At 38.8% G+C, this 25,896-nt stretch overlaps 1 protein-coding gene across 2 annotated transcripts in view; it reads left to right on the plus strand.

Annotated features, from left to right (window-relative positions):
• The window catches only part of LOC109430941 (cuticlin-4), a 231,799-nt gene extending 206,633 nt beyond the window's left edge, over positions 1–25,166 (plus strand). For both annotated transcript variants that reach the window (XM_062852624.1, XM_062852625.1), the window contains exons 6-8: positions 19,779–20,366; positions 23,659–23,811; positions 23,873–25,166. In XM_062852624.1, coding sequence (XP_062708608.1) covers positions 19,779–20,366; positions 23,659–23,811; positions 23,873–24,070 — 939 coding nt within the window. In that variant the 3' untranslated portion in view covers positions 24,071–25,166. The remainder of the gene's footprint in view (positions 1–19,778; positions 20,367–23,658; positions 23,812–23,872) is intronic.
• Positions 25,167–25,896: the final 730 nt, after the last annotated feature.

Raw genomic sequence — 25,896 nt, forward strand, 5'->3', positions numbered from 1 at the left:
CAGATGGCCAGATTGAGATCATTTTGTCTTTTGGTTTCAACTTTGGTCCATTGTTGTCCGTTCAGTCTGAGCGACAGGTCGCCAATAGTCGTGGCTTGTTCCGATGAGATAAAGGTGGAATAATAATTGGTGAACGTTTTGTGGGGCGGCTCTGTGGAATGGTGTGGTTCACGCACTCCAAAAAAGCAGAGACTGGTCGAGGACGGGTTTGTTTGATTTTCTGACTTACCAAGCGTAAAATGAGTCAGCTAGTGGCGGACGAACCAATGTAGACTGCTGATTGATGAGTTAAACTGGTCGATTTTGTGGTCAACTGGGTTATGTAACTTTTGCGAACATTCGGTTCGTTTAGTTCGATAACGTTTAGCAGTGTTTGCCGAGTTTGTTACTCGATTTGATTTAGAAACATTTCCTTTCTTCATCGATATTTAAAACTTTTACTATACTACTATTTACTAACCATAGTAATATTAATCAATATTTGTTTCAGATGTTCTGAATAATACACTTTTAAAAGTATCAAAATCCCGCAAATATTATTCATTTTTGCTCAATTTTGCAAAACAAATATAAAAATCAGTCATGCCATCGTTATGAAACCATGCTTCTACTACTGCCATACCGCCTCAATAATTATGCCATTGTCGCTAAAAAGAAATACATAAAACAAACAGCCGGTGAAGAGTAAACGGACCACCCCGGGCAAAAATCAACGCAAACATCCTCATTTGGAAAATTGAATTTCCTTCAAATCCATAGGCAATAGGTCATGGCGATTAAATACAGTTAAATACACCAACCACGAACACGTACATCAACTGAGAAGAACTACACGTCAACAAAGCCGAAGGGCAATTTGTTCGATAAGCATCTCTCATGGAGACTCTGGTGCTGGGCCACCATGGTGCAAGATGCTACCGCGTGATTTAGCCCGATGCACCGCGAGGGCTGCTGTTCCTGTCCCGTCATGCCATGTTGACACAATGCGGAATTCCAACGATCCGGGAAGTTGTAGCCTAATTACTCCAATCTTTCTTTTTATTTACTCTCTGGCTGCAACCCAATTCTTCGTAGCGAAATTGCTCTTTTTCTGCACGGCAACTCCATCAGCCATCGTCATTTCTACTGACGACGATGTTTTGAAAAATTGCCACAATCAAAATGCCGTTTTTGGCCTATCTCTTTCACTAGTTGTTTGCTGCCATCAATAGCAACGTCAAGATATGAGATTAGGTTTACTGGTGTCGTTCACGGTGACAGCATGCCATCCGCTCGTCTCGGGTTTCAAAATTATAGGCAACTCAATTAACCATGAGAACGTTCAAAGTAGGTGATGCTTCACTCCCGCCTTCAACACAACACAATAGTTCTTTCGGTTTATTCATTCCGGTACTCGATGTTAAGCTTTCCTAACTTTCGAGCAGCACGTTTAGCTTTATCTGTTATAAATTGTTTTGATTTTTTTCGTTGCTTCTGTTGGGTCCCACTCAGCAGGACCAGACCAGTAGACCGAAGCGTACTACTAACCGAGTTTCCCATATCTGTTTGGCTAGCGGGAAATTCTAAATGAATGGAATTCCGCATTCTACTCAGAGTGGTCGTCAACTCATCGGTAGTTATGATAACTGAATGTGGTGTGGTTTTGACGGTGGGAAATAGCTTTCCAGTTTTGGCACTTGAATCGGAAAGAATGGCATATAAGATAGTGATCTTGAAACTTAGTCCTATATACGGAATATATAAACCCATAAGATAAGTGGATTTTATGGGTGTCTCGCGTTTTGGAGGGTAGTAAACTCCTTTGACTAATTAGCACCAACTTTTGACTTGCGTCCCAAATTATCCCAAGCAAATAAAAGCTTAAAAAATGGTACTCGACAGGGATGCCAGATGAGTTTTTGAAAAATCTGTATCATTTTTTTTTTTTCAAAAATCCTTATCCCATACAAAGTTTGTGAGAAAAAGCTGTATCCCATACAAAAGTAAAATGGCTCCTCTAGTTTTAAAATCTGTATTTCATATAAAACGAAATCTGTACGGATGCTCAAAAATCTGTATATTACAGATAAATCTGTAAATATGGCATCCCTGCTCGATACTACTGTTTGTAGTGGCCAATTTACACCTCCACTAGTCTCGGTCCTGGACCAATCGCTTCCAGTTGCCCTGAACATTTTGAGTCCTTCCTCCTCACCTGCAAAAAGCCAATGTGTGTGCAGTTTTCTGCTGATGCTGAATATGGTTTTAGCCTGTTGTTTCTCCAGGCATGTGAGCTACCTACATGCCAAACCCATCGCAGCCTGTCGTGTTTTATTCGTTTCACTATATCCATCTCTTTATATACTTGGTTCAATTCATGCTACGCTGCCAGGAGCCGTCCTCCAATTCACCGCTCACTATTGTCCGCAGTACTCAGACGGGGCCCGTGGCGTACTGTCACACGATCACTTCATAAGTGGATGGTCATGGGTTCGATCCCAGCCCTGGCACTTACGTTTTTTCGTCAGCTGCTCTTATCCCCGAGAGCGACTGACACTTGACCCTCTTCTGAGCATACGCTCTTACGGACTCGGAAACTTGGATATCGGCTAACGGCAGCTCATAGACCCTCAATCGCAGTGGAAAAGGAACACATCAACATCCACGTGCTCATCATCGGCTTCAGGCGCTGTACAAAGCGTAAGTGCAACTGCCAATTGGAATCGCTCACGCAGTGCCCTAGTGAACAAAAGAACTGTAAATTAGGTTAAGTTGCTGAAGAATAAAAAAATATTGTCCGCTGCACTTTACGTTCGTACACTGAAAAACCCGGATTGATCCACCTAGTGGTGATAGTGCCTTTCTCGTCGAATATGTACTCATGACGTTTCCGTTGACGTGAGCTGAAATGTTCCTGAATCATGAGAATACTTTACTTAGAATTTTAACAGAGCCATCATTGAATTGACTTTAAACTTATTGATGGCACATATTCCGACGTTATGTTCAACGTATAGGCAGAGCTGAAAAATATCAGACCTCTCAGTTGACAGCTTGACCTCCTTCAGTTGACAGCTTGACCTCTCAGTTGACAGCTTGACCTCCTCACTATCATCGCCGATCAACAACAAGACGATACAACTTTTTCACAAACACAGATACCTTAACGATTTTCGACAAAGTATTTTCTACATACACACTTCTACACACGCTATATTTTATTATCATTGGCTACAAGATGCATGTAAAATTTGACAAAAACATGCAAGTAACTGAAATTTTTCATACTAAATCCCATTCAACTTTCAACCACATTACAGTGCGTGAGGGAGCAACTAGTCGCACAAAAATTTTACGCAGTCATTTTAGACGCGAAAGAGAATTGAAAAAGTTTGTTCGGAGTTATTACGATTAAATTTTAATTTTCCCATACAACGTTGACCCATCCTTCTGCATTATTACACATCAGGAATCTGAAATGGTGTGATTGGATGAGATCGTCCTAGTTTTGTCAAGATATCTATCGCTTGCTTTAATTTTTCTCACTTTTGAATTCCGACGAAGCATCCAACGCTAGTTTTGGAATACTACCGGTAGTTTCTTATGTGGTCTGAGACTATTTTCTTGCTTAACGTTCATCAGGTTATCGGAAAATCCGCGATTTGACGTGTCGCATGCATGGGTTTGATTCGCTTTTATATTTGGCCACTTCCAGCGGAACACTCGGAACCGGTTTCGGAACACCATCGGTTGTCCCAAATATGGTCTGAAACTATTTTCTTGCTAACCGTTCATCAGGTTACCTAAGGAGCCGCGATTTGATGTGTCGCATGCATGTGTTTGATTCACTTAAATATTTGGCGGTGGAGCGGGCTGGTTTGATGGTTAGAACACAAGACTATCATGCCAAGGGCCTGGGATCGAATCCCTTTCCCGACATATTCACAAAATGTAGGTTCTTCCTTCGGAAGGGAAGGGTCCCGAGATGAACTAGCTTCGAGTTAAAAATCTCGTCAATAAAGACAAAAAAATAATATTTGGCCACTTCCGAAGGGAACCCGGAACCGGTTCCGGAACACCACCGGTTGTCTAAAACTATTTTTTTTACTAACCATTTATCAGGTCGCCTAAGGAGCCGCGATTTGAAGTATCGCATGCATGGGTTCGGTTCACTTTTATATTTATTTGGCCACATCTGGCGGGACATACGGAACCGGTTCCGGAACACTACCGGTAGAATCATAGGTTGTCTGAGACTATTTTCTTGCTTATCATTCATCAAGTTATTGAAAAAGCCGCGACTTGATGTGTCGCATGCCTGGGTTTGCTTCACTGTTATATTTGGCCACTTCCGGCAGGACCTCCGGAACCGGTTTAAGAGCACCGGTAGTTGCTTATGTGATCCAAGACCATTTTCTTGCTAACCGTTCATCAGGTTATAGCAAAGGGCGCGATTTGACGTGTCGCTTGCATGGGTTTGTTTCATTTTTATATTTGTCCACTTCCGGCGGGACGCCCGGAACCGGTTCAGGAACACTACCGGTTCAGATATGATCTGAGACTATTTTCCTGTTAACCGTTCATCAGGTTATTGAAAAAGCTGCGATTGGATGAGTCGCATGTATGGGTTTGGTTCACTTTTATATTTGGCCACTTCTGGTGGGACCTTCGGAACCGGTTCCGGAACATTACCAGTTCAGATATGGTCTGAGACTATTTTCTTGCTTACCGTTCATCATATTATCGAAAATGCCGTGGTTTGATGTGTCGCATGCGTGGGTTTGTTGCATTTTCATATCTAGCCCCTTCCTGGGGTACTGATCCGGAGCGCCTAAATGGCCATAATTCCGGAACGGCTGGACCGATCCGAACCATTTTCAATACCAAACAATGGAACCAGATTCCGCGTCGAATGAACCGTCGGTCATTAAAATCGGTTGAGATTTACTGCCGAAAAGTGACGTGAGTTCGTTTGTACACATACACACACACATACACACACATACACACACACAGACATCACCTCAATTCGTCGAGCTGAGTTGAATGGTATACGTGACTCGAATCTCCGGGCCTCATATCAAAAAGTCATTTTTGGAGTGAACATATAGCCTTTCCTGTACACATAGTGTACGAGAAAGGCAAAAAGGACATACACTGAAACCTCCATTTAAGTCGATGCATGGCTGATCGAAAATAATTTTTACCGTACAGGCAATGACTAAACTATACAGTTTTATATTTTTTGACAAATCTCCTTTGTCATGCGAAGTTTTAAAAAATATAAAAGTCTATGGTTTTGTCATTGCCTGCATGGTAAAAAATATTTTCGATCAGCCATGCATCGACTTAAATGGAGGTTTCAGTGTAGTAATTATGACCGGATCGAGGGCCAAATTAAAACATTTTTATTACTTGATTTTGGTAGACCACGATTCCTTCTTGAAATTACCATTTGCGGGGATAAATTTACCATGTCCCTTAGACCTGTTCACTTTGAAACTTTTTTTCTCCGATTCTCCGTGACACATCAAATTATCAATCCATATGCAAAACCAATTCTTCAGTCCAAAATTGAGCCAAATTGATGAAGATTTAAAGGTGTATCAAATCGATTTTGTGTTTTTTTAGCCGTTTTCACAGAAATTTACTCAGAAATTCACAAAATTGCTCCGAAAAGATGCCGGAGATGCCGTTAGGATATAGTTAGAACAATACTCTACAACTTTGCCGAAGATACTACGGTGTTTAAATTGCGTATTTCAAAGTTATTCAACAATTTTAATTAAAAAATCACGAAAAAAACACTATATTTTTACGATTTTACATATAAAAGTAATGTAATTTTACATTATTTTACGTGACTAAATTAATAAGCGATTACTCCTTTGTGTAACGAACATTTCATCCATACATCGTTTTTGTGTAGGAATTCGTTTTCATTGACTAATTACCAAAAGTTTGTCACGTTGATACTAAAAATCGCACAGAGTTACCAGCACGAATTGAAACAAATTTACCCATGATTAAAACGTCATGCCATCGTATTCTAATGTCTTTTGATTTAAGTATCAGAAATGGTGCAGATGGTAAGGCTCGAGCCTGTGGATCAGAAGGTTCCAGGTTCAATCTCAAATACATGATAAACTTTTTTTTCTTTCTTTGTAGCAGTTAGGATGATGAATATGCCATGACTTACACGCAATCTCCCAAATAATAATGATCAGGACCTACCAATTAAGCCCATTCCAGGACTAGCTATATATTTAGTTTATACTTGTTGACAATAAATCGTGTCGACGAGATCAGCTGGGTGAAATATTGAGCATCTGTTTGATAATGATCAATTAAGCTAAAACTGTGGGTGGAGCTTACTTGTTATCTATCTACCCACAAATCAGCACAACTACACGTTGAAGGGAAACCTCATTCTTACTATGCACTCTACGGTTTCAAAACAACGCTACGATGCCAAATTGCAATGAGATGCAGTGCGTAATTTCATCAACTTATAGCTGGATCGAGACGCAAAAAAAACCTATTCCAGGACTCGAACTTTGAATCTTCGAATCGACAATCTCATGCTCAACCATCTGCACCAAATTTAAGCTGATGCAGATGAGACAAAAAAGTGTAACGACGTTTGAATCATGGGGAACTTTGTTTTATTTTATGCTGGCAACTCTGTACAATTTTTAGTATCAACGTGACAAACTTTTGATAATTAGTCAATGAAAATGAATTTCCACACTAAAATGATGTATGGACGAAATGTTCGTAACACATAGGAGCAATAGCTCATTAAATTAGTCACGTAAAACAATGTAAAATTACAAGACTTTTACATGAAAAATCGTAAAAATATTGTATTTTTTCGTGATTTTTAACGAAAATTGTTGAATAACTTTGAAATACGCAATTTAAATACCGTACTGTCTTCGACAAAGTTGTAAAGTATTGTTCTAACTATATTTTAACGGTATTTTGGAGTACCTTTTTGGTGCAATTTTCTGGATATTGAAGTACATTTTCGTGAAAATGCTCGAAAAAAACACAAAATCGATTTGATACACCTCTAAACCTTAATGAATTTGGATTGATAATTTGATGTGACACGATTAGGTCTAAAAAAGTGAACAGGTCTAATGTCCCTTTATGTTTACAATTTATGGTAACTTGGAATCTGTTTTCATGGTTCATTTTACCATGTGTGTGAAAAATAGCATAGTTCACATAACCATCGTAATATGGTTTAGTAGTTTCTGTTGGATCTTGGCGAAAGATTTTTTAGTTTTGCTAGGAAAATCCTGACAGCAGGATTCTAGCGAAAAGTCTATGGAGGCCCTCTCGGAATTCTTGGAGAACTCGTTAAACCTGCGGACGTTACTTTCGGCAAAGAGATTTTAACGTTTGAGAAAAAGTGTGTCAGTTCCTGGATGAATTCTGGTGACATTCTTAGAGAAACTCAATATAATTTCTGGCATATCCCTTAAATTTGATTCCTTTGGCAGTAGTCTAGAAGAATATTCTTGAAAAATGTCTGGCAGAGCTCATAGCGGAATTGTATTTTTCCGCTTTTGTACAGAGTTTTGGAGGAGCTTTAGGGAAAAAAATTAAAGAAAATTCTGAAGAGTGAGTAAATACAACACAGGAAATTATAGCGAATTTTCCAAAAGAAAGATACACATGAAAGAATTTGGTGGAATCCGCTAAGAAATTTTTAACAGATTTCCTGAGTACAATAGCAGAATCCACAGAATAATTTTTAACGGAATCTGTGAAGAATAGTTTGAAAGTTTATCGAAAAAAATGTAACTTTCTGGAAGCACTCGAATCTCCTGAAAAGTATTCTATAGAATTCCTGATATTTTTAGGGGATTATAAGGCAAACACAGCTTTCTAGAAGAAGTTGTAGAAGTTGTCAATTTTAGGAGATTTTTTGGCAGAACCCAAGGAATATTTCTTAAAGGAAGAAATGTTGAACGTCCTCGAGATATAATAAGAGACGAACTCGAAAGTTTTTCTATAAAATTCGGAGAAAATCGATGTCGATTTTGAGATAGCAAGTAAATTGTTCAAAATGCCGTTGGAAGCAGAACAAAAATAAACATGGGGATTTGTAAAAATAGCAAATAATTGATAAATGTCCCAAGTAACATAAATAGCTGAACAATAGTTTCTTAGGCTAAAGTTTGCTTAAGAGAGGTTTGTTCCACTCTTGTACAGCAAAAATGTTTGTTGGGGTTTTTCTTCGAAGACCAGGTTGTTTACCAAAAATGTTTCGATATTCTTTTCAACGATTTTTTTATGATATTCACCTAAAATTTCGCGTAAAAATCAGGCACTGTGACGTAATTTCAATAATATTTCCATATATATTCCATTTACTTGTTACAGACTTAGGATGGAAGTCGTTTAAAAAGGAAATCGAGCACTTGACACTGAAGAAGTCTGTAAGTCACAGACGAAATAGGCCTATCTGTCCGAAGATAAGCACAGTAGTAGAATTAAAAGGAATTTGCTCGTCCTTTCTAGTTTTTCTTTAAAAGAGTTATTCATTTTTATTTTCTTTTGCAAAAGTGAAGTATTAGTGAAGTGTTTTTAAATTAAACTAGAGTCTGAAGGAAATTAGTGTCGATGATTGTAGAGTTCGTTACTTTCTTTAAATCATTTTTCAAAATTCGTATCAAATGCACCGAGTAGTATCCTACTAGACCAATAATTTGCGTTTGTTCATACCCGTGATAAACCCGGGAATCGAAAAACTGAATTCAAATGGATACCCTGAAAAAGGAAACGAACATATATATGGCCAGTCAAATCAAGTCAAACTAGAATGCACTTCTCCATAGAAGCCAAGCCAAAAGGCTCGTCATGGCCCATCTTGGGCCTGCTGACCTATGATTCTTATACCCCAAGAACGTTGTTGACTTTATAAAGCCAGTTCCACTAGAATGGGAGAATCACAAACACTCAGGATTTCTATTTATCAATAATAGTTGGTCTTGAGATCAGGTATTTCAGTGATAAACATGTTACTGAGATAACTTGCATACTTCACAGCAAAAGGGTATACATATCACAATAATCCTAAAAAATCTGGACGCATTGATCTTTACCCGACAAACGAGAGAGATTGTTGTTCCTTAATCTTTGGAAAACTCAATACACTATCTGTAATATCACAAACAGAGATTGACAAAAAATTCGGTCGATTGTAAAATCGTTGTTGAGATCCACATTTTCAGTACATAGTTTTAAAAGTGGTATACACTTTTCTACTTTACATTGCTGTCTTTGTGAGCTGCAGAGGGTCAACGAATATATTCTTAAAAACATGATCGGCTGTTCGGGTTCGTTTGGAAGTTAACCATCAATGTTAACTTCTTTTCCCGATCAGCCTAGATAGCTGTGTAGTGTCGGTAGCGGTTGTCTCAATTGGCTAAGAATAACACTACGGACCGCCTGCACCCAGTGGTAAGAGTCCACTAAACAGGTGACCCCTAATTCATGGTGTTATGCGGCTTTATGCTTACCGTGCCAAAGAATGAATGGTTAGGGGGGTCTAATAAAAACCTAACCACAAACGGTGCCTGTGGAGAATTAGGGCGTCCTCCACAGTATTACGCCCTTACTGCGCTAACCGGAGCAATGGTGCAGTGGACCTTGCGTTTCTCCGAGAAAATTCAGTTGCCCTTCTTAAGTCTCAAATTTGAGGCTAAATAAGGGCGGGTTATTCAAATGTTGTTAATTAGCTTACATTACTGCCTATATGGGTTCGCTTAATGCATTTTCGCCATTGGCGTTTTTCAATTGACACCGATTTGGTTCGTCGTTGATGTTTCCTTTTTGTGCTGTGATTGTGAAGAGTGTAATCCTGTCTAGTTTGGGTAGTGGCTACGACAAGGAAACCTCAGATCAATTTTGAGCGTAAAAAGCGTATGTAGCCCAAGTGGATCTACTTCAAAAAGTTTAATTTCGTAGGGTAACTTCTGTATAGGTTACCTTGTGAACCCAGCTTTACTTTTTTCATTATAGATGAACTGTCGTGCCTCGAGCATGCTATATTTTGGAATAACGGTAACAGTATGTTTCAACCTTTCCTTATGGATGCCTTCAATCAAGCCCTTGTTTTCAGCATTTTTTGGCTGATATTTGGCATCTGAAGTAGCTCAAACATTGGTTTGAGATGCTTCACTTTGATGGAATACTTAGGCCGTTCGCAATGCTGTTTTATTTTGTATGGCGAGTTTTAAAAAATTTAAAACTCGCCATACAAAATAAAACAGCATTGCGAACGGTCTTAGGTAGTACAATGGTTAACTTAACATAGAATTGCACCTAACCCAAGTCTGCATGAGCAGAATTTGTCATGAGTTGACTGATTGGCATGTGTCAGATGAGGACTCTCCATTTGACCTTTTTGCACTTTGGAGTGTTCCTTCGCAAACTTTGCGTATTCAGGCGTCCCTGCTCAACAAGCTAGGGAACATGTAATAATTGGTTGCGATCACATTTTATGGCTAACTCGCTTCCATTGCTACTCCAAGAGAGTTTCATTATGGTTTTGTTATTACAACGCCCTTCATTGTGGTATACCATAGCTACTGCTTTGAAAGAAGCTTGTCCTCTGCGGTCTGTGCGGACCGAAAGAGGTATTCCTGAATGGAACTCAGACCTGTTCAAGTTCTAAATATCTTCGGATAAACCAGTCTTTTGTATAGCTACGAATCTTTAGCTTCTACCCCGAGGATTGTAGCTATAGAATCGATTTAGTGGGCACTAAAAAGCTCTGCTTACTTCAAATCTCCTGGAGCAAATGGGGCTTTGTCCTGTTCTTTCTCCAGAGGGATTTGAGTTTTTCAAACATGTTTTGAACTCTTGTAGTTTTCTATTGGGTATTTTCATGGCGTGAAATTACTCTGTAGTTTTATCCCGAAAGGGTGCGTGCGTTTTAAAAAGAAGGAATGAGTTCCAGATTTATCTGGTAACGTCGTTCTTTCTGAAATGCTCGAAACGCATTGTCGATTATCACATCTGTGATGTTCGTCTGGCTAACATGCCTGTTCATGTGAACTCACATGTCTCCCAATTTGGGATGTCCACAGTGACTCTTTTACACAAAGTTGTATACGTTTTCAAGAAAGCACTCGCTCAAACGTAGTTTTTGCTTGGGTGATTTCTTGAATATTGAGGATGCTTTTGATGACGTGCCTTTCTATGTCATATTGAAAGTCGCATGACGTCGCAAGCTACCTCCAATGAGCTATAGGCTCTTTTTACGCTTATGCGTTTTACAGTGCCCTTTTGAGGGCACTGATTAACCCCGTTGTGGTATGAGCTATGAGCTCTCGTTGCGCTTATGCGTTCATTCCCTCTTCTAGGGCACCCCTTCCTATTTCATCACCTTTCCCTTTCCCAATTCCCATCCCTTGTCCCTTTCTCCCTCAGGTAAATGATGAAATAGGCTCATATGTATGGCGATGGCACAAATGTCCCAAATGGAGGATAACGTGCCTCTGGAGCCGGCCTTCTGATACCTGATTATAAAGCCAGTTCTACTAGAATGGGAGAATCACAAACACTCAGGATTTCTATTTATCAATAATAGTTGGTCTTGAGATCAGGTATTTCAGTGATAAACATGTTACTGAGATAACTTGCATACTTCACAGCAAAAGAGTATACATATCACAATAATCCTAAAAAATCTGGACGCATTGATCTTTACCCGACAAACGAGAGAGATTGTTGTTCCTTAATCTTTGGAAAACTCAATACACTATCTGTAATATCACAAACAGAGATTGACCAAAAATTCCGTCGATTGTAAAATCGTTGTTCAGATCAACATTTTCAGTACATAGTTTTAAAAGTGGTATACACTTTTCTACTTTACATTGCTGTCTTTGTGAGCTGCAGAGGGTCAACGAATATATTCTTAAAAACATGTAATTATCTGGTTTTATTTGAAATTTTAATATTTATGTTCATGTCGCGGATTTGTTTTCCGAGTCACGGGTTTTATTTCAGAAGTCGCGAATTTCGCGAATAATATTTTGGAAATTTTGTAACAGCCCTGCATCTGCATCATCTTCATTATTTCTGAAATTTATTTCAGGAAAATCTAGAATTATTAGTACATGTAGTTATTAGAGTAAAAATAAAATATTAGTTATTTGTTGAAAAAAATAGACATACGTTTCAAGCAGTAATAATTAGTCAAAGTATACAGGCTCAGTGAAAGGGATGCTAGATGTTTTTTTTTAAATCTGTATCAGGGTTTTAAAGTTTTTTTTTTCTGTATATATAACATGTATTTTTTGTGTCATCCGTTTTGCATGAACAATGATTTTTTTGGAGTAAATGTTCACACTAAATTAGCGTAACGATGAGATTGGCATACATTTATACCGTCTACCCCCGTTGGTTTGACCTCATCTAATCTGAACACTTTTTAATTTGACCCCCTCTAATCTGCACATCGTTCAAACTAAAAATGGTTCAAACGTCATTCTGATCATGGAACGGAGTGAAACGGAACGCAGAATCAAAACAAAACAGCAAAAAGGGTTCCCATCAGTGTGTTTTTCGATGCCCACAGGGTTACTAGAAGTTCAAATTAAAAAATGAACCCCGTTGGTTTGCATGAGGTGTCGTTCAAACCAACGGGGGTAGACGGTAATTAGGAAACTGTTGATATTTGAACGAATAAATACGATGAGTATTTATATTTTTGAATAATTCTGAGCTTTCATATAATCTGAACCTCGTCATCAATTCTTGAAAATTATTTTTTTAGCTCAAAGTCTCCGAATTTCAGGCAAAAATCTCGAGCTTTAGATGTGAGCAAGATCTATGTTGCAGAATTTTGGAATAATAAAATCTGATCTCATACTTAATGTCATATATAGGGTAGCGAACCACTTGGGCAGCGGCCGGTATTTTGGACACTCTTCGCTATAACTCAGTCAATTCCAAACCAATTGACTTGAAATTTTGTTCTCGGCTAGATACTTTATGTATCTCATCGCGTTCCGAAAATTGTGTTAATTTGTTCAGTATTGGCTGAGTTATAGCAGAAAAGTGCCCAAAATAGGACCCCTTATTTTTGAAAAAGTTCAAATCTTAAGGCATCCCGACTAGAAGATTCTAACAAAAATATAACATAATTATAACAAACCATGATATGTATAACTCATTGTGATATAATCATGTTTAACATCTTTGGTGTTTAAAAATATTATAATTCAATTGTATCATATTGTGTTACAAATGTTGTTCAATAACTCATTGTGAAATAATTTAGTTTTGATTCCTTGACATTCAGAACATCATTTTACACAATTGTATCAAAATATGATAGAAACTAGTTTTCTTGAAGCTAAAATTTATATCATATTGTGTTAGAATTTTGATCTGATTATAACAAAATAGGTTATTATTTTGATTAGACCGGTGTACTTTTAGTTACGATTTTAATTATTTTAACATCATCCTGCATCTAGTTTATAACATAATGAGTTATAGAAAAATTTCATAACATCATAACACAATGTGTTATAAACTTGATATATTTTTCTAGTCGGGATGGTCATCTTCCAAGCAAAAATGCTGAAATGTGTTTCAATTAGGTAGTTGAGTAAAGAATGTGTGCAGCAAAAAGTATTGCGCTGAAAAGTTGATCGATTGGTGACCCGCTGGTGATGACCAATCGATCAACTTTTTAGCGCAAACCAACTCTCGGTTCTTCAGATTTGTGCTTTTGAAAATTTGAAGTGTGGTTTCGTTATATATTCACCTTAAACGTAATCGGTTTATGATCGGTTATGTGATTTAAGAAAAGAAAAATAGCGCGCCTCACGAGAAAAATAAAAAAAACGATGTTTTCCCATGTTAACTTCCAAACAAACTTCAAATGAGTTTAGCAGCGCCCAAATGTTAACGATTTAGCTGAAAATTTGACCAGAGCATCGTGGCGTCATATAGAACGAAATAAAAAGGGAGCCCATCGAACTTTTTGACATGCGGTACTTTGAGCCACGCTAATGTTCATTATGCAACCCATTTAAGTTGCATAATGAATATTATGCAACTTAAATGAGTTGTATAAGTATAATGGAAAAAAATCATTGCATAAAATTTTGTATCCAACTCTAAACTTAAAACTTAAACTTAAAAACCCAGGTTAATCCACCTAGTGGTGGTAATGCCTTTCTCGTCGAATATTCATGATCTTTACGTCGACATGAGTCGATCCTGAGAACACTACGCTTAATGCCATTCATGTAAAATTTGACCTCCTTATGAGCCCACATTGTGCACAGTAATTTCAGTAATTCCACTATTTGATGTTCCGCATGCGTGGGTTTGGTTCACTATTATGTTTGAACGTTTCCGGTGAGACATTCAGAATCGGTTCCGGAACACTACCGGTTCAGATATGGTCGAAGACTAGTTTCTTGCTAACCTTTCATTAGGTTATCAAAAAAGCCGCGCTCTAATGTGTCGTATGCATTGATTTGGTTCACTTTTGTATTTGGCCATTTCCGGCGGGACATCCGGAACCGGTTCTGGAAAACTACCAGTTCAGATATGGTCTGACACTATTTTCCTGCTAACCGTTTATAAGGTTACCGAAAATGCCGCTGTTTGATGTGTCACATGAATGGGTTATGTTCAATTTTATATTTGGCCACTTTCATCGGGACCCCCGGAACCGGTTCCGGAGCACTACCGGTTCAGATATGATCTGATACTGTTTTCTCACTAACCGTTCATTAGGTTATCGAAAATGCCGCTGTTCGATGTGTCGCACATATGGGTTTGGTTCTCTTTTATATTTGGCCACTTCCGGCGGGACATCCGGGACCGGCTCCAGAATACTACCGGTTCAGATATGGTCTGATGGTTTTAGTTCAATTTTATATTTGACCACTTCCGGCGGGACACCCGGAACCGGTTCCGGAACACAACCGGTTCAGATATGGTCTGATATTGTTTTTCTGCTAACCGTTCATAAGGTTATCGAAATTGCCGCTGTTTGATATGCCGCATGTATGGGTTTGGTTCTCTTTTATATTTGGCCACTTCCGGCGGGACATCCGGAACCGGTTCCGGAGCACTACCGGTTCAGATATGGTCTGAAACTATATTCCTGCTTACCATTCATCAGATAATCAAAAATACCGTGGTTTATGGGTCGCATGCATGGGTTTGTTGCATTTTCATGTCTGGCCCCTTCCAGGGGTACCGGTCCAGAACACCTAAATGCTCATTACTCCGGAACGGCTGGACCGATTCGAACCATTTTCAATAGGAAACAATGAGACCAGATTCCGCGTCGAATGAACCGTTGGTCATTAAAATCAGTTGAGGTTTACTGCCAAAAAGTGATGTGAGTTTTTTTGTCCACACATATACACACACACGTACACACACACATACACACACACAGACATCACCTCAATTCGTCGAGCTGAGTCGATTGGTATATATGACTCGACCCTACGGGCCTTCTATCAAAAAGTCTTTTTTGGAGTGAACATATAGCCTTTCCAGTACACTTAGTGTACGAGAAAGGCAAAAACTTAAAATTTTGTATCCAACTCGTTGCAAAACTCGATTTTTCAGCATTCTTGACAATCCTCGTTGGATTAATGTACCACTCGTGCTGAAAAAATCATCTTTTTGCTACTCGTTGCATAAATATCTATTTAAGCATCTCAAGTTCCAAGACCCATCTACCTTACTTTCGAAGAGTATTTTATGCTGCGACAGAGGATAAGCAAAACCCAGAGTTTTCTTATCGGTATGGCTAGACGAAACGCATCAAACTTAAGGCGAAACTGGAAGCATTTTCCCATTTTTTCGGTTTTTGATTTTTTAATTAAATAACGAAGCAATATTTTTAAAATCGGTTTTCGTGCGCATGTAGAGTATGGATCAAGGTATCTTCTGATTTTTTTTTTTTTTTAGGTGGAGAATGTTTTCCATTTTTGCAGAAACCATTTTTTCGTGAAATGTGGTTCAAAAATGGTTTCTGCAAAAACGAAAATCATTTTCCACTACAAAAAAAATCCGAAGATAACTTGATTCATACTCTACATGTGCACGAAAACCAATTTTGAAAATATTACTTCCTTATTTAATAAAAAATCAAAAACCAAAAAGTGAGGAAATCCTTCTAGTTTCGCCTTAAGAGGCGATACCACATGATTTGTTTAAATCTACGGAATAAAACATTTGAAACTAACTACATAATAGTTAAACTACGATTGATTACATTATTGCAATACTATAGCTGCTTCTCAGATTATGTCTTCTTAAGTTAAAAAATAAGGTTTGTGGGATGAATCAAAAGTTTTCCGTATTTGAGAAATTGTGATACTCCAGAGTATCTCAGATTATTGTTTTACTTTTTGAACATTCAGTAACTTCCAGGAGGTTTCTGAAAATTTTATAGATTTTTATGTTCTAGAACATTCGAGAAGGTTTTTTTTTTTGCTTTTTTGCTTGTTCCCTAACTTCCATAAAGTTTTCTAAATTTCATTAGGTTTGATGTGGAGATCATTTAAGAAGGTTCTTTTCTAAAAAGTTTAACAACTTAGAAGTGGTCATTAGATGAAAAAGTTCTCAGTTTATAACTGTGGTAGAGCTCATACACACTTAAATTCAGAAATAAAACGGTTTACCGAGAACCCAACAGCTGATATCTCGGTAAAATATTTACTGATTCTCGGTAAAATTTTTACCGAGATTTCGGTAAACCATTACCGAGTCTCGGTGAGCTTTGCCGAGATCTCGGTAAAAAGTTGGATTACCGAGATCTCGGCAAAGTTTTAACGACATCTCGGTAAAAGTTTTACTGAGATTCAGTAAAAATAATTACCGGATTCTCTACAATCCGTTTGCTGAGGTCGGCGATTTAATTTAAGTGTGTAGACAGAAGCTTATAGCTAGGAAGCTGGTTTTGTTCCAGTTGAGATGTTACTCCAAAAAAAAGAAGAAGAAGATGTTCCATAATGCTGCGGAAGGTTCTTCCCTTTCTTTTGAAGCGTCTTTTTCCTTTATCTGGAACCTTCAGCAGCTTCCAGAAAGTTATTGGAATCTTTAGAATATTGATGTTCCACAGCATTCCAGAAGGTTATTATTTATGGAAAGTAAAAACACATCCAGAAAGTTTTCGTAATTTTTATAAATTTAATACAACTATGGTGAAACATTTCAACGAAACATTTCAAAGCGTTACGGACAGACAGGCAGACAGCGCTGGGCTTTTATACATATACATATATGATACTATTCTTCAAAATTTAGAAATTAAAACTAATCATCTGTTTCACTTCTTTATCCTTATTAACGAGATGTTTAACATTTAATCAAAAAATCAATAAGGTGCAATTCTATGCATTGTAAAACGATAGTGTGTAAAACTTCAGTTTTGCTCACAGTGTCAACATCAGCCTCTTAACGGTCGGGTTCGTACATTATGGTAAATCGTTGATATTTTTGCGTAGCTATTCATCATATTACTATACATAACTGCAGCCTATTTATTGAACCCATAAATAAATAGAAACGCTCCATAAAAATCAAAATGCGCTCCATAAAGAATGAACATATGTTCCATGAAAATGTGCAATGTTTTCCATAAATAATTGGAAACGTTCCATAGTTTATAAAAAAAATTGCCCGGTAAAACATAAAATTTTCTCATTAAAAGTGAAATTTTGAACCAATAAATAAAACTGAAATGATTCATAATAAAATACAAATGCTCCATAGAAAAATGCAAATGCTCTATAAATAATTAAAATTGTACCCATAGAAAATTGAATATTGTTCCATAGAAAAATTAATTTGCACCATAATAAATTGAAATTGTACCATAGAAAATAAAATAATTCTCCATAAGTATTATCAGACTGCACCATAGAAAACATGAATTGCTCCATGAAAAATTGAAAATCTTCCATAGATAGCATATTCTCATAATTTAATTCGACAGGGCTGAATTGCTTTTACAGTTTGCTTAATACTTATGGAGCATTTGTCTATTTTCTATGGTGCAATTTCAATTTTTTATGGTGCAATTTAATTTTTGTTTGGAGCAATATTCAATTTTCTATGGGTACAATTTTAATTTTTTATAGAGTATTTGCATTTTTCTATGGAGCATTTGTATTTTATTAGGAGCATTCCAGTTTTATTTATTGGTGCTAAATTTCACTTTTAATGAGAAAATTTTATGTTTTACCGGTACATTTTTTATAAAGTATGGAACATTTTTAATTATTTATGGGTAACATTGCACATTTTCATAGAACATATGTTTATTCTTTATGGAGCGCTTTTTGATTTTCTATGGAGCATTTGCAATTTGTTGTGGTTGCAATAACCTTTTGCCATACATAATTCTTAAAGCAAGCAGCATGTTTAGACTCTCAGCGATCAACCTTTACATATTGTATACGCGGTGGTGATCAGCGTGACCTGAGTCTGAAAACTTGGTCGTTTTGTACTGAAATGGGTCGTGTACCATCGTTGACATCAATGGCAAAATAATACATAGACCTACCGCTGACCGTTAAGATATTGAAATAAGAAGAAGAAACTGTATTCGGTGGTTAAAGTCTGCATACGATTGACCAGATTCAGCCATGTCGCCCCGCATGCCTAGGTCGTTCAATTTATGCTGCGTGAAATTGGTCGGTTGTCTTTTCTTCTCTGAAAGCAAACGGGTCAAAGAAGGGACACCAATAATGCTTTGCATTGCGAACTGGTTTATTACTTGTGCTAGTTTAGTGCTTAATGGGGCTTGGTCTGTACCTCTGTGGTGTCGGCTCCAGTGTGTGACTGTAGGGCTTTTGAACTTTTCCTTCGGCGTTGGGTGTCTGTAAGGCCGATTATGTAGGTGAACGCATACCTCGACTCACATGAGAAATGTCCGGACAAGACACGCTTGAAACGTAAGTCGTGCTGACATTTCATGCGAAACAGGCCCTGGGGTTCAATTTACTACCACCGCCTTGGAAAAACCGTGGCTAGTGATTGAACGAGATATGAAGGATTAGCCATTGGGCGTAGTTTTAGGTATAGGGTGGGGCCGTTACAGATGGTTGAATTGAAGCAAAATGCTCAATTTTGAATTGTTCACGTGCTCGGGGATTAATGGATTAAACAGGGCTGCACATGTCCCCGCCCTTCTTATTCTTGTTCTTCGTGGTTTATCTCTTTTTTTCAACAATCCCTTTTTAGCCATCAATGAGTTTTGTAGCTATTCAATTATTTTCGGCGTCAAGCACTGAACTCATCATCAATCAACATTGCATACACTAACACCTAACTAGATTACGGGTAGATTGTTGACTGGTCACTAGTTTACATAACGGTGCCCAACGCCCCTAGCTAGTTCTTGAAATCAAATTTATTCCTATTTTTTGCCATTTCATCAATCACTCTTAAACGGTTTCACCAATTCCTGTTCATCTCTTATGGCTTCTTCCCACATGCTCACAGCGACGACCCATTTCACCGCGATGACTCGCAATGGTCATCCACAAGTTAAACGATGTGATTCTCCACTTATTAGAGTAGCTATTTGAAGAGCTTCCAGAACGGGAAGTCGAAGATGACTTGCCTTGGCGGCCGAGAGTAAAAATGTGCTTGCGTCATTGATCTGATTTAAATATTGTTTCGCGCTGCCCATGTCCATCGCAGGCAAATTTATTCTCACTGTCCTAGGTCAATCGGCAATTAGATAATGGTTTCTTTTTTCTTCTATCGTTCCGTTCCAGGATGACGGTGGGATTGAGTTCTTCAACACGATAGTCCTACAACCACATCTGAAGCTGGTTACGGATCTGGGTCGTGGATACCACGTTCGATGTCGCTACAAGAGCCGTGAGGCAGCGATGAAACCTTCGAAATCACGGGACGACAACCGACCACTGGCACTGACCAGTGCCGAGGGAACCGATCGACGGGATTACGGACGGTCCATGGACAAGGATCACGCAGTGCAGGAGGAGGACGTTAAACCCATGCCCGCATGTCACATGAAGATCTTTACCGGGGAGAAATTGGCGGAGAACGTTAAGATTGGAGATCCGCTCACCTTGGTCATCAACATCGATAAGCAGGATACGTATGGTTTACACGTAACCGATTGTTTGGTTCGCGATGGTCTTGGATGGGGAGAGCAGAGGCTGATCAACGACGAAGGCTGCCCGCTGGACAGTGAAATCTTGGGACCGTTCGAGTACACGGAGGAACAGACCAAGGCAACGGTGACGTTCCCGGCGCACAAGTTCCCGTACACCAATTCGGTTTACTACCAGTGTAACGTGAAACTGTGCGCTTTGGACGATCCTGACTGTCACAAGGTACGTGAATGAAATTAAGTAATGCTTAGTACCAATGGTTTTACATAGATATAATCTCGACGCAAAGGTAGGTTCAGCGGACAGGCTTAAAAGGAAAAAAAATATTATCACAAATCTATTTAAAACACTATTAGCTATATACGTATCAACCTAATCAGTTTCAACAAAAAAACCATGTTGTGATGGCTCCACTCATTCCCCAAACGATACTACCTCCAATGAGGTATTGTGATGTGATTGGCACCACAACACTTAGTGCAGGTCTTTCCATGACGTAAGGTTTCTTTTATACCACAAAGAACAGACATCCAAGTCCAATCTGAATTTTATGTGAGGAATATTTTATCGGCAACACAAGTGGCAACATCGTGGCGCTGCAATCAGTTAGTTTCTCATATTAGTGTAATTCACCACTTGAAATGTTTCAATTCACCACTGGCTGTGGTAATATGGTGTTTGGCAGCGCTTGTGTTTCAATATGTATTGGTTTGCATCCAAACTTAAGTAAGGATTCATATCGTTACACAACTTTCTGAATGAAATTCGTTCTATTTAGCCTGGATGTCTGTTCTCTGTATTTACACATAATATATTAAGATTACTGTCTGGTGGGTTGTTCCCAAAGGGTGCTAACACATACTGCAAACGGCAGTAGCTGATCCATGTCCATAGCTTGATACCTTGTTAGCTACAAAGTAACTTTATTCCAACGCCGATCGTATAGTAGAACACCATCTTCGTCGGTATTGGGAGATGTTCCTCCAGTTTCCCCCGAACGTGTAGGGATCGCAGATCTTCTTCAACCGCGTGCAGCCAGCGCGTTCGCGGCGGCCACCCACTAAGTCGCCGACCTCTACCTGGTGCCCTGCTGAATATTGTTTTCGTTATTCTTTCTTTCAACATGCGCACTACGTGTTCAGCCCACTAAAGTTTGCCGTATTTTATACGTTTCACAATATTCGCATCTTTGTACACTTGGTACAAGTCGTCATTCATACGTCTGCGCCACACTCCACTTTCTTGTTTCCCACCGAGCATTGAGTGTTTGCGCTCAAACACTCCGAAAGCCTTTCGGACCACTTTATTTAACGTCTACGCCTCGTGACCACCGGCAACCGGAAGAATCAGCGTCTTATATGGAGCGAATTACGTTTGACAATCCGCAATGCGTTAAATGCCCTATTCGCAGCTGCAATACGCCTTTTCACTTCACGGGAAACGTCATTGTCACATGTCACAAGTGTTCCAAAATAAACAAATACTTCAACAACTTCAAACACATCCCTATATATAGAAAGAGACGAACCAGCCAAGGGCTGAAAGTCTCTATAATATAGCCAAATCAATCAACATCCCTATCAATCACTACCTCAGCACTAACACCACTAGCCGCTAATTATGTACTTCGTCTTGGTGGGGTTAATCATCAAGCCTATCCTCGCTGTCTCTCTCATCAGAGGTGCATAAGCTTCCTCCACTGCCCTACGATCGATGCCGATGAGATCAATATCGTCCACAAAACCGAGTAGCATGTGCGACCGTGTAATGATAGCGCTAGTGTCATTCCTCTGTACGCCATACCTCCTAATCACTCATTCGATGGCAATGTTGAACAGCAAATTTGAAAGAGCATCACCCTGCTTGAATCAATCCAAGGTCACAAACGAGATGGACACTTCGTCTGCGATCCGAATACTTGATTTTGATCCATCCAGCGTTGCGCGCATCAGCCTATTCAGTTTCGCCGGTTAACCATGTTCTGACATTATCTGCCACAGCTAATTTCTACTCACTGAATCGTACGCTGCTTTAAAATCAATTAACAGATGGCGAGTCTCCAAATTATATGCCCGAAATTTATGTAGAATCATCAACAGGTTAAATACTTGATTCGTTGTTTATCCGCCCTTTCAAAAACCAGCCTGGTATTCGCCGACGAGGTCTGAATCTATTAAACAGGATACGTGACAGTATTTCTTACACCGAATTGAAAAGGGTAATCCTTCTGTAATTGGCACACTCTTTTTCTTGTAGATTAGGTATAAGAGGTAATCCAATAAGCTGGTGGGCTCCCATAGCTTAATAAGAATCTGGTTGATTGATTGATGTACTACAGTTGCTTCTCATTTAAGAAGTTCTACAACGAGCTCGCCCTTCTTTATTCCTCGTCTCTTCAAATTCTTTCTTTAGCCTCACCCATTGTTGGTGGTTTCACTACTTGACCATCATCAATTATGTTAGTTCCTGGATGCATTGCCACCATTGTTTTGACTGTCAGCAAATCTCATTCCCGGTCATTGCACATGACAGGCAATGGTGTAGTGTTGTGTAGCGCGCCATAGACAGTTGCATAAAACCTCCTCATATCGTTTCTATCCATACTTTCCTGTGCCTCAGCGATCACATTCTCTCCATGCTTTCGTTTCTTGCACCGGTGGATTTGTTTATTTTCTGCTCTTGACACCCTGCTGTAGCGCTCCCTGTTGAGCTGGATACCAACCGACCTCTAGAATTCAACTCCTATTTTTTTCTTGTTCATTACTCCTCGTCGATATAACCATTGCGTTGGCGTCGCTGAGACGGGAAGTTATAACCTCTTACGCTGTTGACCCATAAGCTGTCATCTATAGATCCGAAGGTCTCTTCTGTCCTTTCGTCTAGTTTCTGATGGCACTGTGCAACAACCACTTCGGCTGACAAGCGTTGGATATTAATACGCATGGTTCTGTTACTTTTTGAACTCGTGTCGTGACGCTCCACCGTTTCACTGAATAACTGCAACACTTCATCTACATTCAGATCACTATGAAGTCTACTCGGAAGCCAACTCCACGTTCTACTTTATCACCGCCGCTTTAGTAGATGTAGTACTTGAATGGAGTGTTGGAGATGGGATCCATTAATCGGAATTTTCTCAATTCGAGGTCATGCTGCCTATATTGTGCTGGGGGAGCTGATTCCTTTGGCATCCGACGCGATACAGCATTTCAAACACATCCGCTGTATATCAGAGCAAACGCTGTTTGAGCCGGACCTCCTTGGTAAACAGACGCTCGGAACGTACCTCCTCAATCTAGCTAAAAACAGAAGGGCACCTGTGCCCATGCTGCACTACCACATAACTTTTTGTCGTGGAAATTTCCTTGAATTCTTTAAGTATAGATTATCTTCGTGTCTGCCACATGACAAACACACGCTAAAATGATCATCATTGGCAGAGATGCTCTCCGACAGAAACTGTGCAAGTGATCATAGAAAATATTCTCTAAATTGCTAAAATATATTTTTTTAGATACCCACGTGTTCCGGCAGAAACAGTAAGCGATCGAAGCGTCAGGCGGACGATGAAGGCCTTCCGGCAACCATTGAAGTCTTCTCCGGGTTGTATGTCAACGAGAATGCTGAAGTTCTTAACGATGATGCTGATTCAGTGTTCAAGGAGAAGGTAAGAAATTATTCGTTTATTTTGTTAAACAAATATAATATTTTGTAATATACTGTTTTAGACGCCGGATGACGCCATCTGTGTATCCCAGAGGAGTTTTGCCGTTGCCATTGCCATTGCTGGTCTCTGTCTGATGCTGGCCGTCGTTCTCGCAGTGATGTGTATCGTAGCCAGACGTAGCGGAAAGACCATCTCGAACTCGGGAAGCTCGATTTACAGCGGTCCTTACACCAACACTGCCTTCTCGCATAGCAGCTAAAACGGATAATGAACAAGAACGATACAGACAATAGCCGGTATGCGTGTGTGAGTGTGAATAACGAACCCAGTGTGATAGGATATTTTATTAGGCGTGGAAATCTCGAGTACTAGGATGTGTGACTACTGTGATTCTTCCTTTTTTAAAACAACTAACGAAACAACGATCTACTTTTTGTAACACAAAGCAAATCGTGAAGCAACGAGCACAAATTTCATAGGGTAACCGTGCCAACTAGTGGAAATAGGTACTTTTAAAAACTAGAAAACCTCACTTTATTGGTAATAGAAAACTGCAAGACATCTTCGAGAGTATTATATCCCAAGTTTGGAGTGGAACTTAAACAAGTTATGTAAAACTTTGCTACCTTAACAAACTTTTAAATATTTCTGGACAACGCATTATTTAAAAAGTTCCTTACCTACCGGTTGTCCACAAATATTGCAGAGGCCAATCTCAAAGATTGAAACTCTTGACAACATTGAAACATGAACTGGAGAAATCTAAACTATTTTGTATTTCTTCATTTCATGTCCCACCTTTGGTGTCAAACCTCTGTCTGTTAGCGTGTAACTATTTTCAAACTAATTTTTAGTAAAAAAAACTCCGTCCAATTGTTATACATTTGCACAAGAACTGTCCAAGCTAAGTCAGGTGATGGGTGTTTCCTCTTCGGTTCTTCCTAAGCTATCCACCTCTCCACCTCTAACTTAAGTCGGTTTGAATGAAATATAGTTTTAAATTTTAATTTTTACATAAGCAACGAACAATACACGAAGAATGAATCGTTTGTAAGTCAAGAACTTTGATACGATCAAATATTTTTCTCTTGGAATACATAGTCAAACATGGGACATCGATTACAGCATTCCTACTTCTAATCGAAAATATTTCTTTGTATCTCAGTTCCGTGTGAATAAAAACACAAAGTTACACTAAACTTCAAAAACATCCAAGTGGAAACGTAACAACGATACGAAAAGAATTTAAAATTCATTCTGACACCTGCACAAATGCACTAAATAGGAAATTGATGATTTGTATCTGTAATCAAAAACAAACGAAATTAATAAAAAGAACATCTGGTTGATAGTCATTTTGTCATTATTTTTACTGTGAAATGTATCCGAAATTCGTTAGATTTAATCAACAGTTTAAGATCCTTAAGCATTCTTTACTAAACCCTAGCAAAGGCACTTACATTACTGGACAGAATAATGTACACATGGGTGAATTTCATATAAAATACTCAAGTTTGGATTTCTGAATCTCAGCTTCTGGTGTAAAGATTGACCTCAAATTTTAATGAAACACTCTTGATAACTTGAAATTAACATGTGAGGAAGTTAGACTATTCCGTCCAAGATGTAAAAAGTCATCGCAAAACTCTTATTTTGAGAAAAATCGCAAAATTTTGATTTTGAAATACTTAATTTCGAAGTTCGAATTTTTAGACCAGGGGTTTTCAGATCTTTCAGCTCGCGGTGCACTTTTTAAATAAATCTTTTAGCGGTGCAGATATTCATTATTGTTGAATAATACATCTATAGATTTATAAAAAAAATGTTGGCATATTTTTCAAAGTGACTCTATAGATGCATACTCGTCGTTGATGTGTTTTCCCACACGAATATGATTATTGAAACGAATATAAGCGGATATGAGCGACGCGTGCTAAGGACGATCTTCGGCGGTGTGCAGGAAAACGGTGTGTGGCGGAGAATGGTGAACCACGAGCTCGCTGCACTTTACGGCGAACCCAGTATCCAGAAGGTGGCCAAAGCCGGAAGGATACGGTGGGCAGGGCACGTTGCAAGAATGCCGGA

The sequence above is a fragment of the Aedes albopictus genome, chromosome 2 (genome assembly GCF_035046485.1).
Source record: "Aedes albopictus strain Foshan chromosome 2, AalbF5, whole genome shotgun sequence".
In the NCBI taxonomy this organism is placed as follows: Eukaryota; Metazoa; Arthropoda; class Insecta; order Diptera; family Culicidae; genus Aedes; species Aedes albopictus.